Source organism: Numida meleagris, chromosome 2 (assembly GCF_002078875.1).
Source record: "Numida meleagris isolate 19003 breed g44 Domestic line chromosome 2, NumMel1.0, whole genome shotgun sequence".
Classification (NCBI taxonomy): domain Eukaryota; kingdom Metazoa; phylum Chordata; class Aves; order Galliformes; family Numididae; genus Numida; species Numida meleagris.
Genome location: NC_034410.1, coordinates 20,555,483 through 20,575,013, shown reverse-complemented (window position 1 = coordinate 20,575,013; position 19,531 = coordinate 20,555,483). Strand labels below are relative to the sequence as shown.

At 39.3% G+C, this 19,531-nt stretch overlaps 1 protein-coding gene across 10 annotated transcripts in view; it reads right to left on the bottom strand.

Annotated features, from left to right (window-relative positions):
- Window positions 1–19,531, bottom strand: part of ADAM22 (ADAM metallopeptidase domain 22) — a 111,520-nt gene that overhangs the window by 31,749 nt on the left and 60,240 nt on the right. For all 10 annotated transcript variants that reach the window (XM_021387279.1, XM_021387282.1, XM_021387283.1 and 7 more), the window contains exons 5-14: window positions 15,369–15,439; window positions 13,699–13,773; window positions 11,721–11,792; window positions 10,590–10,756; window positions 8,390–8,474; window positions 7,339–7,429; window positions 5,893–5,944; window positions 3,901–4,000; window positions 668–739; window positions 63–155 (exon numbers count right to left, since the gene is read on the bottom strand). In XM_021387279.1, coding sequence (XP_021242954.1) covers window positions 63–155; window positions 668–739; window positions 3,901–4,000; window positions 5,893–5,944; window positions 7,339–7,429; window positions 8,390–8,474; window positions 10,590–10,756; window positions 11,721–11,792; window positions 13,699–13,773; window positions 15,369–15,439 — 878 coding nt within the window. The remainder of the gene's footprint in view (window positions 1–62; window positions 156–667; window positions 740–3,900; window positions 4,001–5,892; window positions 5,945–7,338; window positions 7,430–8,389; window positions 8,475–10,589; window positions 10,757–11,720; window positions 11,793–13,698; window positions 13,774–15,368; window positions 15,440–19,531) is intronic.

Sequence of the window (19,531 nt, the reverse complement as noted above, 5' to 3'; positions counted from 1 at the left end):
GAAAAGAGACAAGAATTACAGATGCTGGGGTGCCTGCATTACTGCCAGGACACTGCCCTTACCCGGCACTTCCGACAGCAGAGCCCATTGCTGCACTGGGAGCCCGCCGTCAGCGTGCAGGTGTTGCAGCACTCTCCTCCTTCGCTGGCACACTCCTGAGGAACACAGACATTTGTAGCAGAACACATGAGAAAAGCAGACGAGCCCCATCTGTCTCACATTCTGTCTTAGCATGCTACCTGGACAGATTCTTCACCAAGCTGCTAGACACCTGGAGGCAGAAGAGAGCATGCACTGTGGGGTATGAAGTTGCTGCACAGCTCGTTGCTATGTGACATATGAAATCATTTTCCTAATTCCACAGTGCCGCTCATTAAATACTAACACTGTAGCACCGACCAGGGTCATGTTTCCATCAAGGAATATACTTCATCATTTTTAAGGACTGATTTTGCATAGGTAGCTATTGCTATTACTCTTTAGAATTGAAGTGGTGATAAAACACAAAAGCTGGCCCATGTTGTGCTAAACATGATGGAAGAAGGTGAGAAATGATGAGTTCTTTGCCTCAGGACCTTGGTATTGCCTGTCTGCCTCCACTTAACACCAAGAGCAGTGATGGGCAGCTGGAGGACCTAGCTGCTAATTTAAAGCACATTGCACTTACTGCTGTCGTCCCACAGTCACACTCTTCTCCATCTTCCACGAAGCCATTGCCACATTCTGGAGGATCCAGAAGCTGCAGGGCATAATCAGAAATCAAAGGGAATCGTTGTCATATTTATTCCATAATTGCTGTTTTTTCAGCTAGCACTCCAAATGCATTAACCAAAACACGGCGCCAAACTCAGAGAGAAGCAGATTAGAAACAATACAAATGAAATGTGCAGAGAACAAACAACATCTAACTCAGCAGTTACACAGACTTACATGGTGTATTCTGTGTTAGAGCATCATTTTCACAGCAGATTCAGCCTGAGCAGAAGCCGTAATTAAAAAGAAAAGGTGTGACAGTAAAGGACAACTTGTAAAGTAACTCCACATTATCATAACAGGAGTTGTAAATCTGTTGGTTCTGGAATTCACATGTCCCAGCTTGAATCCTGCAATATACCTTCAGAAAGAATAACCATAAAAAAAAGTCCTTGGGGGCCATATGGCTCAGAAATGCAGGGAGAGGAGGAGAGACTGGGATTTTTCACCAGTTTTTGCCACAGTTGGATGTTACTTCCTTCTCTTTTCCACTATCCCAGTTGGGAAATTGCAGCAGTTTTCCATAAGCATGTGTCACAGGCAGATAAGTGAAGCTGGAAAGACTTCTTCCCTTCTTCCTTCTCCCTTCAGTCTCCCCACTAAACTAAAAATGTCAAAATCTTCATGTTTGTAGTAGTGCTGTCCTTTCTCCCCCTCCCCCCCCCAAAAAAAAATTTTCCTCTGAACATAAGAAAATATCATTGTGGCTTTTATTACATAAAGGAGAAGATATAGAAGTGCATTACCACCTTAGCCTAAAATTAGAGTTCACGTCTTAAACAAGGATCATTCCAGAAACCACTCCGCTCAATAGCCATCTGCGCAAGCACATTGCTAGTGGTGTACAGTGGTTCTCCAGCTGCTGCCTTTCTGCCAGCAGCCCGCAGGATGGACCATCACCCCACGGCCTCCTCAGTGCCACAAACCAGCCCGCTGCTTGTGGCACGTGCTGGCACCTATTATTGGATCCCCTACCAAAATGGAAATTTGACTTCAATATGCATTTACATTATATATAAGGAAGCAATTATCTGTCACAATTATTACAGATTTGTTTAAACTGCTCATTTCTTATATACTTTTCCAGATGTCTTAACTTCTTCAGCATCTCTAACTGTGCTGCTCAATACAGACAAGTAGATGGCAATAAGAGAGGGCTCCAACTTATTTGCCAGTTTCCTGCAGTACACTGCCACAACTAAATGTGAAATAAAAGAACAAAAACAGGAAGCAAATTACATAACTTGTCCCCGAAAGACATTATATAATTCATCTAATCGTTTGAAAAGAGCTTATGATCAATCTGCTCCTGGAGTTGTTTCTGGCGATCACAGCTGATCTCACAGTGGAGCACTGTCGAACGTGACACTTTGACACATCTCATGTTTCTTGAAAGCCAGAAGTTGGTGTTTCACCACCCTTGCTAGGAAGCACGTGTGCTTGACAGCCTTGTGAATTAGACAGACATCCACTGCTAATAACCTCAACGCAACCCGAACAGCAATACAAAAAAGAGTTTAAATCACCCTGGCTTCCACATCTGACATTCACATTTTCATATGCTGCTAGAAAAAATTGCAAATGCCAGTAATCTAAATTGAGATCAGAGTAATTGTGTTTTTCAGAGTGACAGATGGGTATATGAACATAATCACTAAAGCAAGCCCAACTAAGGCAGCATTACTCTATGGAAACAATCCACTCAGCAAAGTAATAAAATGATCGGCATTTTTCTCTGTCTGTAATGAAACTGGAAAAAACAAACTTTTGAAATGCAGGAACATTTTAAAGAATGAGAAACCTTACACCTTCTTACTCAATTACAGTGCTTTCTCTCCACTTTGCTATGTTATTCCATGAAAAGGAGCTAACATTTGAGAGATAAGCAGACACAGCTTATCCAGATGTCATGCATTTTCTTCCCCTTCTCAATATCTACTGAAATTCTGTGGCTGGCACTTTTCCTCCCTTGCTCTAGGAGGAACATGCTCACCCCAGAACTGACTTCCTTTTTGCATTGTGGCCACCTCAGCCACCGAACCTTTTTTCCACGTGGTACTGTCTTTCTGCCTTAGCCTTTTTGAAAGATAGCCATTGAATAGAGGATAATATTAATTATATGTAGAAAAGACTCAAGATCATTATTCGAATTACTTTACACATTGGCACATATTAACATGTGCTTCAGTAAGTGGAGCAAGACTATACTGAAACCCTGCTGTAAATAAATCCTCCATTGCAGAACTGCTTACATCTTGGCTGGAGCTTCCTTTGCCCTGCTTTGCATTTATTTCCCTGAAATGTCTCAGTTCATCATTTCATACTCTTTGCATGCTTCCTGTGAATAAAGCTCTTTAGCTGGTAAAAATTTAGACAGAAGAGGCAAAGAAAAGGAGATATTCCCCACTTCATTCCATTTCCAATACTCTTGCAGCAAGACCTCAGATTTCACTCTTCATAGGCAAATATGGAGGAGATGTATCAGCCATTCAGGCAGTACTGATGCTTGTGCAGCTTCCTCCCAGCAGCTCCATCGCTTCCACTCCCTGCTCCTCAGGGCTTTCTCTGTTGCTCTGCCTCTTCCAGCATTAAAAATAATAGTCCCAGTTTTCAAAATCTTTTCTGAAAGCTGCTGCAAAAACCTTTCCTTCTACAAGAGGAAGACTACCACAACCACTTGTAACCAATGGTGGCTGCATAGCCATGCTACCCCTGCTGCAGTGTCTGGATCTTGAGACAGATGTGAAATAAAACCAATCTTACTTCATCTTCCAGGGATTCTCGCCCAAAGACATCAGTCCACAGTAAATTAGAATTGAAGTTGCGTAAAAGTTTACCAAGTACTTGGGAAGTCTCAGCTAATAAATTCAGCAACACACTGTATTTACAATATTCAGAATAAAACTGCATGGGGGATCAAAGCCTGTGAGAACTCTCTTGGACATGAAAATACTTATTACAATCTTACTTAAATTTCCTAAGTAGTACAGACTAAAATAAACTACTCTTACTGAGCTGTTACCAGGAAATTCAAAACAGAGAGAAGCAAAAACCTCAAAATTAAACTGTGGGTTTTTTTCCCCAGTATTGTCACCTTCACTCTTCTTGGTTTCATCTAAGCTAACTCAATAATAAGCTAATTCTTACCTTGGTTGGCTTATTGAAAAGACAAGCTCCACCTCCGTTGTTTAAAAATTCGTGATACTCTTCAATATCGCACTGGGAGAACTTGCTTGGAAGATAATACCTGTGAAGAAATAAGATGCTTTTTATGGTACATTTTCTTTCTTCAGAATAAGAGGAGGATAAGTACGATACTATACCTCAGAAAAGCTGCTAAAAATACACTGTTCAGAATTAGAGTGAAGATATTTGCTTGCAACTTTATTTAAATTTTAAATAATTTTAGTAATTGACAAACATCTTTCAGCAATTACACACAGCTCATGTGAAGTGAGAGGACAAAAAGTTTCCACTAAGTTATTTTATGCCAAATACCATAAATCCTAATACTCAGAGTGTGGTTCTCACAGACATGACCAGTTGCACTAAAGGGCCTGTTTCAGAAATACATTTATTTCTTCCCATACACACTGCAGTAGACAACAGCTGCCTCTTTCATACGTGGTCCTTTAAAGATTGCTCATAGTTCACTCCTCTCTTAGATGAAATTGCTCTCTTGGCCCACTGAATTTTTATATAATAGAGTTATGCCATTTTAAAATGTGCTTCTAGCAAACATCAGCTAACATTTCAGCTTCCCTCTCTCTTGTGCCCCACGGAATGGATTTCATTTGAGTAGCAATTGCCAATCTGAGTTGCACTTAATACCAATATGAGCTTCAACTGATGCAAAGAGACTCTGAATGGATCCTTTCCACAGGGAAAGAGTTCTTCCCAAAGTGACTTAAGTGATCTTTATACTTAGGACCTTAGTCATGAAAGTACTTATGCTTCAAACAGAATTTGGAGTCTCAGGGGCTTTTCAGCATCAGTTCACCACTAGATAAAAAAAAAAAAAATTAGCAGAAATACTTTATAAAATAATTCTGCATTGCCAGGAATGATAGACTGCAAAACATAATTGTTCTTTACCATCACCAGTGTTTATGATTTAGAACTAAAGACTGCAGAGAATGTGGAATTCACAATCCTTAAATAATAAGCTATGAGCACAGGCATTTGTTGTATGCCTAATTATTTTAAAGGTTCAGACTTCAAATAAAGAATTTAAAGACCATTAGATGAGGAATCACCTTTTAGAAGAATCAAGAATGTCTCGCCCTATTGGCTTTCTGTCAGACCGAAAATCAGAAAAATCTTACCTAGCTTGTTTTTAGGTAGACAAAGTGAAGAAAGGCATACACTCGTACTTCCAGTGTTTTGAATGAAATATGATTTACATTGTTCAAAATAGTTCTGGCCACAAAGCTATTGTGAAAATTTGCAAGTCAGATCAAAGTTCTTTTAAAAATTTGGAATACTACTTCTATCTAAAACTAGACTCTAATTTATATGCATGAAGACAGGTCTAAAATGTGGAGAATTGAGTTCTGAACACACATGCTAGGAAGCATCATCAAATTTCAGCTAACAGCAGAAATCTGGAAATTCAGTAGTCCTTACATAAAATCTCTTCAGTGATTACTATATGTGGGCACGAGCATATTAAACCTCCCATGGGAGCAGTTTTTCTAGCATTACCATACAAACTGTAGGATGAAAAATGAAAGACTGCAGTAGAACTACAGAAAATGAGACATGGGCAAGAAATTTGAACACGGTATTTTAGGAATTTGGATGAGTTTTTGTTTGTTTCCACAGCTCAGCAGCAAACTCATGGAAGAAAAGAAGTGAAACATGGTTCTGCTTCTTTGCAGAACCTGGCTTGGCTGTTGACCTTCTGAACACTGTGAGTGAAACCAATGGTTACTAAAAATCCTTATATCCTCTCATTAAGTTACTTATTCACATATTTGAAAAGTCTGTTCTAAGTATATTTTGTAGGTAATAGTTTGCTTTCTGAAAAATAACAATTCACAGAAAACATTCTACGGAAAAGCAAAAGGCAAACATTTTCATGCTTTTTCTTTATGTCATTTTATGCGGGACATGATTTCCCTCCAGCGAATGTCTTACCCCGTGTCTCCCATTATGCATCCAGACCAGGTGTCCTCACACTTACACTCACCTGACAACAAAGTAAAATTTACATCTTGAGTCTTGCAAGTCCAAAATACATTTCTTATCACAAAAATCACATTGGAATCAATTCCACTGCAGTTTTAAATATAAATTGAAATTATCATTTGCTCTTTTATTGCACACTTTAAGTGTGTCAGTGCAAAATCTATGTGTGATTCTTTGCAATCCTCCACTTTGAAAACATGCTCTGTTTTTTTTTCCTTCCCTTAAGTGAAGTCAGAAGAAACTGCAGTGTCAGCCTCCAGCACCTGCACATCACAAGTCAGCTCTGCCGCCTTCTCCCGCGTCATGATATTTGATCCCCAAATTTTCAGAGTAAATAATAGAATCAGTTTAATCCAACTTCTTATTTTTTATTTCTCTTCAACTCTTGTGCTAATGTGACTGGGGAAATTTCAGATTGAAAAAAAAGGAAGCAATAATGCACATAAAAATGTATAATAAGGTCTGTAAACAGGAGACAGTACAAAAGTATCCAGCAGCTCTACTATTTTCCCCCTTTCCTTATAGCAGTTTAATAGTATGCAGCTAGAAAATGAATACCGAATCTGTTAGTAGCAGAGAGCATCCTAAATGTTTGAATATTTTTCAAAATAAAATTATGTGTACTGGAGTAACCTTTGTTTGCAGATGTATCTCTGCATTATACACTGCCTTTACAATGGCTGAAAACAAAATCCGTGAAAACAATTGTTAGTCAATGTATTAATTATGTTTTTAAATGTAAGGCTTTCAGCACAATGAATTGTCATATGACATTTAAAAAGCACAGAACTAGTATTGTTTAGTGAAAGCAGGGAGGGACAGGTGCTTGTGGGGACCAGGGATAGCAGAATTAAAGCACTGCAGGTTAATGGGCTACTAGGAAGTTGAAACACAAGGTTACAAATAGCAGATAAGTGGTAGCAGCGAAGTGGTAAATACAGGAGATTTGGGTAATACACAAGAGGAATTCATTCAAGGCAAGCAGGGAAAGAGATACATTCTCAAATCCATCCTGTGTAACAGGACTGAGGGGGCTAGTCATCATCCCTGGGTCTAATAACGTCTGTCTCTCTACCTCCACGCTGTAGCATAGCAGCCATTCAGTTTGTGGGCGTTACATCAATCTCCCTGAAATGAATGGTGATAGACACCTTTACGATTTATTTTTAACAAAATGGTGACACCAGTGCTACCAGCAATGATGGGCAGGGGAAAATCATGCATTTAAACAGAGGAAAACCAATGGTACTCTCTCCTCATTTTATTACAAGAAAAGCAATAGTATTCCAACATTGTAAGAAACATTAAAAAGAAACACATCAGAGAGACACTGGTAAGATTCTCCACTTGTTAAGATTTTCTCTTGGGTCGAGGTGAAAAAGCATACAAACTTACCACTTATTAGTTTTCTTCTGTCTGAGAAAATGCCAATATTTTGGGCCAACGTCTGTGCCAGGGTAACTGCCATTAAATCAGGCTTTCCAAACTGAAAGAAACAAGTAAGGTAGGAAGAGTAATCAGTTAGGTACATGTATCTCCCTCCATACTCAGCACTGGTGAGGCTGCACCTCGAATACTGTGTTCAGTTCTGGGCCTCTTGCTACAAGAAAGACATTGAGGCCCTGGAGCATGTCCAGACAGAGAAGGGCAGCAGAGCTGGTGAGGGGTCTGGTGTACAAGTCTTGTGAGGAACAGCTGAAGGACCTGGGATTGTTCACTTTGGAGAAGAGGAGGCTCGAGGAGACCTTATTGCCCTCTACAACCATCTGAAAGGAGGTTGTAGTGAGGTGGGGGTTGGCCTCTTCTCCTACGTAACTAGCATTAGGACAAGAGGTAATGGCCTTAAGTTGCGCCAGGGGAGGCTCAGGTTGGATGTTAGGAAAAATTTCTTCTCAGAAAAAGTACTAATGCACTGGAACAGGTTACCTAAAGGTGTTCAAGAAACATGCAGATGTGGCACTGAGGGACGTGGTTTAGTGGGCCTGGTGGTGATGGGTTGGCAATTGGACTAGGTGATCTTAGTGGTCATCTTCAACTGTAATGATTCTATGATTCTGTCATCTCAGACACAGCCAAAGTTTTTTTCATTTATAGGCAATAAAAGCAAAAAAAAAAGTAATTACTTCAGAGGAGATAGAAAATGAACAAGTGAGGAAGACTAAACGCTGGCTTACAAACAAGTTCGGTAAAAGAAAGTCTGCTTCCTTCTTGCCATTGTGATCACAAGTATGAATGACAGAATACTGCGAAATCTGCTGGAAAGTGTATTGGAACCCATGTCCAACTTTATTCATGTACTGTTCTTCATTAAGACATCCCTCCTACAGAGTGGTGCTAAAGCTCTGCATCAGCAAAGCATCAGCAAGATATTTTGAGGAACTGCACTGATAAATTCTGTGCAGACAAATTTCCACTACTTTTCACCCATCCCAGTACCCACACCTACCTCATTCACACCTCCGCCTTTAAGCAAGGAGCAGATTCCACCAGTGTGGGCTACACCACTTCGACTGCTCTGAAATCGACTCCCCCTTTGACAAAAAGGAAAAGAAAAGAAAGTTCACCCTGCTCATCCCACAAGTTTTGCACTTACCCATCTTAGTATTCATCTTATTTTCAAATGAGAAACCAGCAAATGCCGGGTGCCATCACTACGTTGAAAAACTATGCAAAAATAAAATGGGAATAACAGATAAACACTCACAAATCTCACATGACAAACTGTCCCCAGAAAAGTTTTATCATCTTCCCTCCTCATTCTCAGATGATCTAATATAAGAAAGCATAAGACAAGATTTTCTATCTCACCACTCTTTTGTTCACACTTAGAGGGTGGTGAGGCACTGGCACTGCTGCCCAGAGCTGTGGGTGCTGCATCCCTGGAGGTGCTCAAGGTCAGCCTGGATGGGGCCCTGGGCAGCCTGAGCTGGTGGGGGGGGCAGCCCTGCTCACAGCAGAGGTTTAAAACTGGGTGGGCTTTGAGGTCTCTTCCATCCCAAACCATTCTATTATCAGTCATACTTTAGCAAGTGACTTAAAGCCTATGCTTTGGCACATGCTACAGAGCGCAAGAGAGGCCACTGTGCTGCCAGCACCTGGGGGCTGGGGAAAAAGACACATGTCCAGTTCAGCAATGCAGATGTGGCAAAAACGAAAGGGAGATGCCTTAGTGGCTCCCTGATAGGTGAGAACTCCCCAGAACTGCAGCTGATCTCATCCAAATGGCAGCTGCACTTTAAGCCTAAATTTAATGATGCCTTTGATGTTGACCACATTGGTATGAATGATTGCCAGCTACTGGAGGCAAAAGATGCTCTGCACCACTTCAGAGGGCTGACCCAGCCAAGCCAATGCACATTGTTTTCTCAAAAGAAAACAGAAAAACAACATGAAACAGAACACAATGGGCTAACTGCACTGAAAGTGGAAGCTGATTTGCAACTGGTGTGCTGTCAGAGCAGCTGCCTTGCCTCCACAGTCAGCCGTGTTTTACTCAGGGACACAATTTTAGAACTGGGTATTTCTAAGTAATCTATGAATACAATATCTTGAACACCAGTGAAAATGGTGTCCAGGTAGCACTGGAAATAGTATTACAGTGTTATCCAGTGTCCCAGTCACAGGGAGAAATAGGACCTAGCCAATCCACAAACATTCAAGAGAACATCTCCCCCAAAGACCTTACAATTTCACAAGAAAAGATACATGAAAGATGTGGAAAAAAAAAAGATTCCCATTTTACAGACGGAGAACTGAGACACTGAGAAACCAAAATGTGCAAGCAACACTTACAGATCTAATTTCATGTAGGAAAGCAATGACAGTAATTAAGCATGTGCAAAAAACTCTGAGAGGCTGGATACTGGGGCTGCACATCCTGGCTCCCTACTGGAGTCATGTGAAAGTGAAGAGTTTAAGCTAAATTTGTTCATATGCCTTCCTATTCTTCAGCAGAGAGGGATAAGGGCTCCAGCAGAGCAGTTCACCTGGCCTGTCTCCTGTGGATAAAAATCCTATCATGAATGTCTCCATTATTTTGTAGATATATTTTGTTATATCAATCCTATTATCAAAGTAACTTAGGGGTTTAGAGATGATAAAATTCCTCCCAGCTTATCATTCTTTTAGTGCGTGTCTTTCTGGAGGACAAACTGTTCTGAGGATCCAATGCTTCTTTCAGTAATCCTGCAGCATGCAGGTCATTCAACAGAGCAAAGCAGGCCAGAGTGCTTCTTAAACAGGAAGATTCATGGGTTTTGAAGGCGATGTTCTGCTTTTACACAGTTCAACAGTGCTGTCTGTGCTCTACTACTAAAGAAGTGAACCTACAAGGTAGAACCATGCATCACCCTCCAGGCAGCTGCGCTCACAGAGCAGGTAATTGCACAGGACGATCAAGAATTAGTTACAGCGCATGCAGCTCAGGCTAAATATGTTAAAACTAAAAGGAGAGTAAAACCTCTGGTTGCACTGGCAGGCAGATTGTACACTGTTTTAACTTCTTCCCACCTCCCCTCAGAAATGTTATTTTCTGAATTACTGTGGGTTACACACACAACAGAAAGAAGACGCGTCAGGCACTCGTGATAAGCAAACCCCAAGGAAAGGAAAAAAAAAGTAAGAAAACGTCACACAAGGTTACGTACGAAAAAAGGTGAACTGCATCACTTTTCTCTCTGATAAAATCCCTCCTATATTTCATAAACTCACGCAGGGTCACCAAGGGGTTTTCAGATATGGTGAACTTGTTATCAGTAGCCCAGGTTTCCATGGCAACCAATACTATCCTGGTGTTAAGCTGTTCTTTATATATCTAGTACATTAACAGAACGAACAAATAGATTATGTCAAGGAGAATGAAGGTGAGGTTTACCCCTTCTTTGTAACAGGTTTCATTCTTACATGACAAAATATTTAGCTTGTTCTAACACATTTTAGGTTCCCCCAGACGCTTTTGTCTCCCTTAAAAGCAACACACAAACATGAAAATAAAGTAATATCTAGATTTTAGGCCTAATTCTTCTATCCTCTCTCTTAGCCTACAAAAAGATCCCTTTCAGGTCCTGCTCAGGCAGAGGCTCATAGAACAGAGGTGAGGTTTTTTACAAAATACTACGGAAGCTTTGCAAACAATTCAAAGATTTGGGATTAATGGGCCTCTCATATTGTCCAGATCACCTCAGGGACACGAGATATCTCTTAGATCAAAAAAAAAACCCCTTTGTTTTCACTACTATTCACCTCTACAGGACTATTTAACCTCTCACTGGCAGCCATCCATTCAGTGTTGTAGGTTAATACTCCACAACCAATGCTTTCAGGAGTGGGAACATTTTTTCTTTTTTCTAGTAATGCTTCTCCAGATGTAAGAGCCAGCAGCTTATCCTACTTAGTATCAAAAATATAAGCCACATAATCCATTAGTATGCCCCTATTCTAACTCATTACTCAAATGGCTTTCTTTTTTCTCTTTTCTTTGGAGAACTTTTAGTGCATTCTGATTTCAGTTGATTTTTTAAGATTCACTTTAAACCTCAAACTCAAGGGATCTATCTGATTAAAAGATACTTAAATGCTTGCAGCCGCAAAAAAAATCTCTAACGCTTTACGTTAGACAAAGGCTCTATACATGGCTGACTTCAATTCTACATGAAAATCGGTGATCTTTGCATTTGTTATTATTAGGTACACCATGAAATAACAGCTCCTGATTTATCGGAAGAAGAATCATATGATGATCTCATGTGTAAAAGAACATTCAGTCAAGTGATACTTACTAAATCTGCTATGTTCACAACTGACTTAGCATAGCTGTTTGTGAGGCCAACAGATAAGCGGTGCTTTTTACACTGCAAAACAAACACAGATAAATTACAAGTATAGATTTAGAAAAACAAACTCCTTTTCCAAAAAAAACCCACAAACTGAAAACTAACTATACCAACAGGAGAACTGCTATGTATGGTTTGGTCCTGTGCTGAATGTAATAAATGACAGCAGAAAATTGCTCAGAAATGCACATTATTGATACATTTCACAACAACTGTTGTAAGAAAAGCACTCTAAGATCTTCACTGAAAAAAACGCTATAGGAACATGAATCCATTGTTACTCTCTTCATTAGCTTTATTATCTGCAATTTTTAAGGAAATTTCCAATTGCCAATACAGAAAATAGCAACTCAACCTCCATAGCTGAGATTTCTTTAGAGGTGTTACCACAACTATGCTTGCATCTGTGCTTCAGTCTAATAGATTTCCTACTTTTTTTCCAATACTTCTCTCTCTTAGACTAGCTTCTGGACTTCTTCATTTATAATATCACACTGCATAATGGTTCAAATCACTTTAGCAGTCAGATTGCAATGGCATCTTCAGTGAAATCTGTACCACAGCCTGATAAAGATGAGCTTTAACACTGAAGATACTTTTCCAGGTACTCCTGTCTGCTGAAACACAGACATAAATGAGCACTATGAGTATGAAGGTCCCAATTATCTTAGAAGAATTCAGAACTTAAAGGCAAAGATTTTCATAAATATTTGACCACCTTGAGCCCCATGATGCTTGATTTTGGAAGGAACATTTTCTGGAATTTAGGATCGTCTAGTGTACAGGAAGAGCCAGGCAGCTGGCTGGTGAGAAAGGAAGGTTTATAAGCAGGAATGGAGGAAAAAAAAACAAACACCAAAATTGAGGAATTTTCACGTACTAAAATAACAGAGGGACAAGACTGCAAAGCTAAAAATAGAATAAAGGACGAAATGGATAAGGCACAAAATAAATGGAGTTTATAGGACTAGGCAGGATGCAGCTTGGACATGGCATAAGCCAGTGGACAGAACACAAGGCTCTGGGGCATCTGAGGAAGATGAAACAGCCCCAGTGGTGGTGACCTCCTCCCATCCCACCAAGGTGTCCCTGGGCCTGGGAGCTGCTGGCTGAGTCCACCTGGAGTGCCACATCTACTGCACACACAAAGAATGTGCAAAACACACCTATGTACCATGGGGAAAGGAACAAGCCCAAGCCCAGAGCACGTCTCCTCTACATGGAAGGAAATTATGTCACTTATTTCAGATGTTCAAAGATATTTCTTCAAGAAATACCCTGTCCGTATTTGAAGACTGCAAAAGATGGAGAGTTCATCATTTCTTTTGCTATGCCTTTTATTAATTAATAATGAACTTCACTGACATAAATCTGTGCCTTTTACCACTTCAATAAGCCTGTTTTTCTTCAATATACCAAGCTTCCTTACGTCTCTTTCCACTACATTAGAGAGGCCATTTATGTTTTTCTCTAAGAAAGTACTCAAGCTTAACAAAATAAGTTTCTCTACATTTATTTGGATGTATCAAAAAAATCTAGTCACTATTCATCTTCCCATTGTCAGCAGCAGCTGCACAAAGTCAATGATTACATTACTGATTGCTGAGCTGCTGCAATGAAGACAAGTGCTGAAGAAAGTCCGAAAGAAAGCCATCAACTTAAGCCCCACTGTCATTAGCTGCCCTTTTGATGCGAAGCTTTAATTTATGATGCTTTGTCTGATATTCAGGCCTGCTTGCAGCCTTGGTGAAATTGCCTTTCTGAAATTCAGACGCATGTCCATCAATGGCATAACCTCTTTTCTTAGGGACACGGTGAATTTATTCTGGCCATATGTTGTTCTTTATTGTTTATCACTTATAGGAAAATTAAGACAATTTTATTCTACTGATAAACAAAAGATATTGAAGTATGCCAGTCTTACCATTAGATGATCATTTACAATCATTAACTCAATGTATTTTGTTTCTTCTTCAATTTTACGTGGAATCTGACGAACCTACAGAGAGAGTACAACCATAAAAGAGTCTAATGATGACAGAGTACAGAGGAAGTATAACTGATAACTAGAAACAGCTTCAGAAAACAAACTTCTCACACATATTTTTTTGTCTTAATTCTCTTTTTTGATTTTGACAATACTTCTTGTGTTTAGCTATGTCACATTAAAAAATTCTTAAATGTACACTATGAAGACAATTGTATGTTTACAAGTTTGTCAGTTTTGTCTGGATTTGCAGTAAAAAGGAGTAAACATATTTACTGTGTAACTGGTTGGGGTATTTTGTGGCGGGTGAAAAGGAATGGACTGGATTTTTTTTCAAATATAAAGTCCTCATATTTCACCTCCTCTAGAACATTTATTTGAGCTTAAACAATGAAATCAAGTATTTTAACCCAACCAACTCCAAGTTTAGGTTTTTAAAAGAGAATTCTCAGTGAGGCCCACATATACAAACTTTTTTTCACTGAGAAAGTAATCCTTCTAAGCTTTTTACAAAAAAACCTCTGCATTATTTATTTGCACACTGCTTGGTTCATACAGCGAATGCAGTACCCACCTCCATCTCACACACTTACTTCATTTTTAGAAACATTTATGACAGTGCTTCTCCATGGTGTTCTTGTTTTCCTGTTTTTTCCAGGAGAGTTATTACATCATTATGGTTTGAAAATGCAGAGTAATGGCTACTTTAAAGGAAGACAGAAAGCCACCTAATGTAACGTAAGATCCACGTGAATGATTTCTGGAATTTTTTCAGTGTCTTTCTCACTTCTCTTCTGTATCTGAGATGCTTACATTAGTCAGTGAGAAAGTCATCTTCCCCTCCCACTGCTGTGTTTGATTGTTGCCAGCACTGTTCAGGCCCCTGAGCCAGCTCTATTTTGACCTGTACCATCACAGCTCCATTCCTAAAGCAAAGAATTGTTTCTGTCTTTTCAAGGTACAGATATACGTAAAGTTAATTTCTTCTTCCCTTTAAGAAACAGAGACTGAACTATCACTTTAGAATATTTATTTTAAATCAAAGTGAGATAAAGTAGGTACTTGTCACCACTGCAACATAAAAGTGATTTGTAAATGTTTCATTAATTAGGAGTTTCTGGAAAATTATGTATCCAAAATAGGATAAAATATTTTAGCTATTATTTTGTCCATGTGCAATTTAGCAGTGTTTAAAAATTTTATATTATTGAGAGAAACGCTATTCTTGAGATTCAGCAGCAGATTAAATGAAGTCTATGGGAGGAACTGCCTTATGCTTTTATAAATGTAATGGCGAGGGAGTGCCATGCTTTGGCCACACAGACACACTGTAGGGCACCCAAAAATTCTCTTCAAATTGACATTCTAGTGGCACCTTAATGAAAGGTGACAACAGAAGCACTTAACTCTTCAGATGGACAATGTACCGGAGAGTCCAGCAATGCCTTGTCAGCATTAGATACCACTTTCTGTTATAGCTGTATCATACATAGAGATCTCATGCCAGTCCAGGAGCAGCAGCAGGACTCCACCTGGATGAATTAATTCAGTAGGCACAAAACAAACTTGACAGCATATTACTTATAAACAAGCACATTGGCGCATACCTGCCTTCTCCTTCTTTTGTGTCTTGGCTTTACAACAAACTTCTGTGATGTAGCATTCATGTGCCAGAACTCTAAGCAGAAAACACAGGCAAACCCATTGAGTGTTTACAAAAATACAGCCCAACAATTAGTGACCCCAGTGCTTCATGACAGTAGTATGGCATTCTTCCATGCATAAGATGCAATAGCAACTCCTTTTTTCAGTGTTTCAGTTAGAAAGGAGGCAACGTTACAGATGCTTCCTTGTAACAGGGTTCTTATTAAAAACTCTACTAGTGATAATCTGGTCTGCTGAAACAGATGATCTGGAGGTGTTGTGCTTCAGAAAGCACAGCAGATATTCTATGCCAAAACTTCACCAATACTGGGGATGTAATATTATTAGCACAGAGCTTCCACAGAGCGAATCACATTTTTGGGAATTCAGCAGGCATTCACAGAGCTCTCGCAATAGCTACCTAAATTAATAAGAAGAGCATGAAAGGCAGAATTAACACTTTAAGAAGATTATATTCACAAAGTAAAACATGTCTGAGTTGGGAGAAATGTTATGGGATTTTGGCAGTGCTCCCTGTCAATACGATATTCTTCCCTGCTAATCCCACTGTGTCTTTAATTTGTAAAACCTCTAATTGTAAGCACCAAGTAGTTTACTCTTTTGCCAAATCTACAACTAGCCACTGATAGAAAGGAACACAATATAAACTAAACAGAAGACGACACTTGTTCTCACCCTCTCCCTTTCCACTCCATGGGGGGCTATAAGAAAGAAGGGGACAGACTCTTTGGCAGGGTCTGTTGTGAAAGGACAAGGGGAAATTATTTCAAACTAAAAGAGGAAGATTTAGATTGGATATAAGATTTTTTTAATTTTTTTTTACTGAAAGGGCAGTGATGCACTGGAACAGGTTGCCCAGAGAGGTGGTGGATGCCCCACCCCTGGAGACATTGAAGGTCAGGCTTTACTGGGCTCTGAGCAGCTGATCTAGCTGTAGGTGTCCCTGTTCATTACAGGACTGCTGGACCAGATGACCTTTAAAGGTCCCTTCTAACTCAAATGATTCTATCATTCAATGATTCTATGACAATTCTACTTTTCCATCTTTACTTCTGGATTCAAAGTATCTCCCTCACCTGTCCCTCCACAACAGCAATGTCCTTCCTTATCTTGTATAAACATGTTTACTATTTACATACCCCCACAAAGAACTTCTTCTGAGACGTAAATTAAGTGCTTGCAACTCTGTATTCTGTAATCTTTTTCCTTTGCCTAGCTTCCCTCCTTTGTATTTTCTCTAACTTTGGATATCCTTTAGTTCCCCTGGACTGAAGACTGCAATATTCCATGTTAATTTTACCAGTCCTGCAGAGAAGGAGACAGCACTATAGAAGTTGTGTAAGTTAAGGGACTCCAGTTCACATACCTTTGTAGACAACTTTTGATTGTGTTACAAAATCCTCAGTAGTTCAGTTTTGCTGGTGTACAGGTGTACAGCTCTACCTCTCATACTACAGCAAATTAACTGTGCAGTTTCTATATGAGGTTCAAATACAACTGAATACAATAATAATAGGAACTTGATAGAGCTGTTATGTCAGCAAAGGCTTAAAATGAGAAGTTGTATTGCCCATCCAACGAAATTTTACCAGGGGTAAGGGCTAACATTAATGCAGAGTGGCTATTCACTTATAATGCAAACCATCAAAGCAAAGCCTGACTAACTGGCATTGTCTTGACTGTATCTCAAGGATTATACTCTCATGTTGGTGCTTGAAATTTGCAGATGTCCTTCTATGGAGGGGCCCAGACAATTCTAGGCTTAAGAATGTTTTCATGGTTACACCAGTGCACTTGAAGATTTTCTGTACAAGAAAAAGACCCAAAATAAATTAAATAATATCCAAGGGTACCTATCTAGTGCCTAAAGGCCTGGAGCCTCTAGAGCTCAGAATGATGAAAAACCAAATCTTTACATTTTTTAAAATAAATTTATATTTCATTGTTCTTTGGGTACGTTGATTAATTCAGTCTGTGTTCTTGCCTCTCAACCTTTCATTTGAGGTTCTATATTATCATTAATGAAACTAGTAAAAATATAACTTCTAAATCAATAAACAGTAATTTACAACATGTGTATAGGATCCCAGATAACTTGACCAGCAAATGTGACCCTTTTCCCTACCATCGGAAGTCAGCCATCTCTGAGGGGAATGATGCAGCCATTAACACTGACACATTAGCACACATTAACACAGTGCCATAACTCACAAGCTGGATAAATTCACAAAGAGTCCATTTCCAGCCAGGGACCCTCAGGCTAAATAACATGACCAGCAAAATCACACAGGAAATGCAGAGCTGAAAAGCCTAGCAGAAATTTTGACAGGAACATATTATCTTGAAAAAATGTAAGGACAACTCAAGTGACCCCAAAAGGAAGGGACATCTGTTATACACTACTTGAAAAACAACATCTTCAGTAAATACTGTTGTCCAAGACAATGCCAGGGCATTATATGTTTCAACACAGACTGCGAGAAAACATACATTCTACTAAATTAGGAAGTCAAAGGCTCTAAACATGCAAAGTTTTTGGATGAGCTTTCCTTATTTAAAGTCATTGCCTCTACATGCTATTGCAGAGTACAGTACAATTTATTCTTTTCTGCAATACCTGTCTTCTTTTTAGTTTGCTTCTTTCTTTGTTTAATTCCTAAGGGGCAAAAGAATGTAAAAAGTACATTGCTATTGAACTGTGGTAAAACAGTGGGCTTTTACAATTACTGATATTGAGTCATCCCTACTACTTGATTTTTTTCCTTTCTAACATCAGTACAGAAGCTCATGATACATCCAGTCCATTCCTAATGCAGTGCTGAATGGAAATCTGAGCTTATACACAAACTCTTTAGAAGATAAGAAGAAAATCCTGACATCAAGGAACAGCTGCTTATGCTGGGCAAATTAGGAAAGTATTAAGGAACGTAAGAAATACTGATGCCATTATCTAACACAGTGCTTGCTGTTAACAATAATGACTCTGCTGTTGTACTTCAAAAAATATATATAATAATAAAATGCATCTATAATACAAGCAATCGCTTGCAAATATTTCTTAAAGAAAACAACAAAAAAGAAAAGTTAAGGCAATAGAGCACACCCTGCAGACTGCAGGGAAGGCTTGGTGCAGGCAGCAGTGCTGGTAGGGCAGCACAGGCTGGGAGTGAAGGAGGAGGTGGGGTAAGGTGTGCGGCGGGGCTCGGGATAACACCGGAGCTCGTGTGGGGGAAAGGGTGGAGAAGCAGACAGTAGTGGGAACAGCTCTCATCCTCTGGAGCTGTTGCTGTCCGTGAAACACGACTTAAAGACAGTCTTAAATTGAATAACCGAAGACAAATAAAAATGGTGGGATTTGCAGCCAGAGCAACTACCAAAACTTTTACAACAAGCCTCAGAGAAATGCTTCCAAACAGCTTCACAAAAACAAACATGGGCATGTGGAAGAGCAAACGGTAAGTTACATTTTATTTCTCCATGTATGAGATACTAAACACAAAGAGGTATCAGATGAGCACCTCATACCTCTTCTCCACATTACAAATGTTTCTATAACTCAGACCACTAGCATTCCACAATGAAATCTCCTTTTCAACATTTTAAACTAAGTTATTCTATGATCTTATGATTTTGATTCAATCAAGGGAAGCATCTTCTATTCGTAACATGCTGGACTTTTTACTGAAAAGCCAGCAACTATTTACTTTTTATCTACAGTAAAATCAAAACTATGCAAACATATCCAGATTTCTGTGAAAAAAATCTGAAGCCTTATTTTGACAGATCTTTTGAAAATCAAGAAGCTTCAGTGAAGGTGAAACAGGTGGGTTCTGCTTGCAATGAATTCCTTTTCGTAATTTTTAAAGCAGAAAATAATTGTTTTACTCCAGAATCTTGAAAACGTAAAATTGAACTATTAGGAAATCTTACAAGACTGCTGACAGATACCTGCAAGTACCAGCTCTGGCAGCCTCCTGTTTTAACAGTCTGAGACAGAAGACTTATTTTAAACTCAGCAGTGATTGCATTATTTCCAGACTTTCAAATGACATACCCTTAAGAAAGTCTGATACAAGATGCACTTGATTAGTCGGCCTCATGTTCA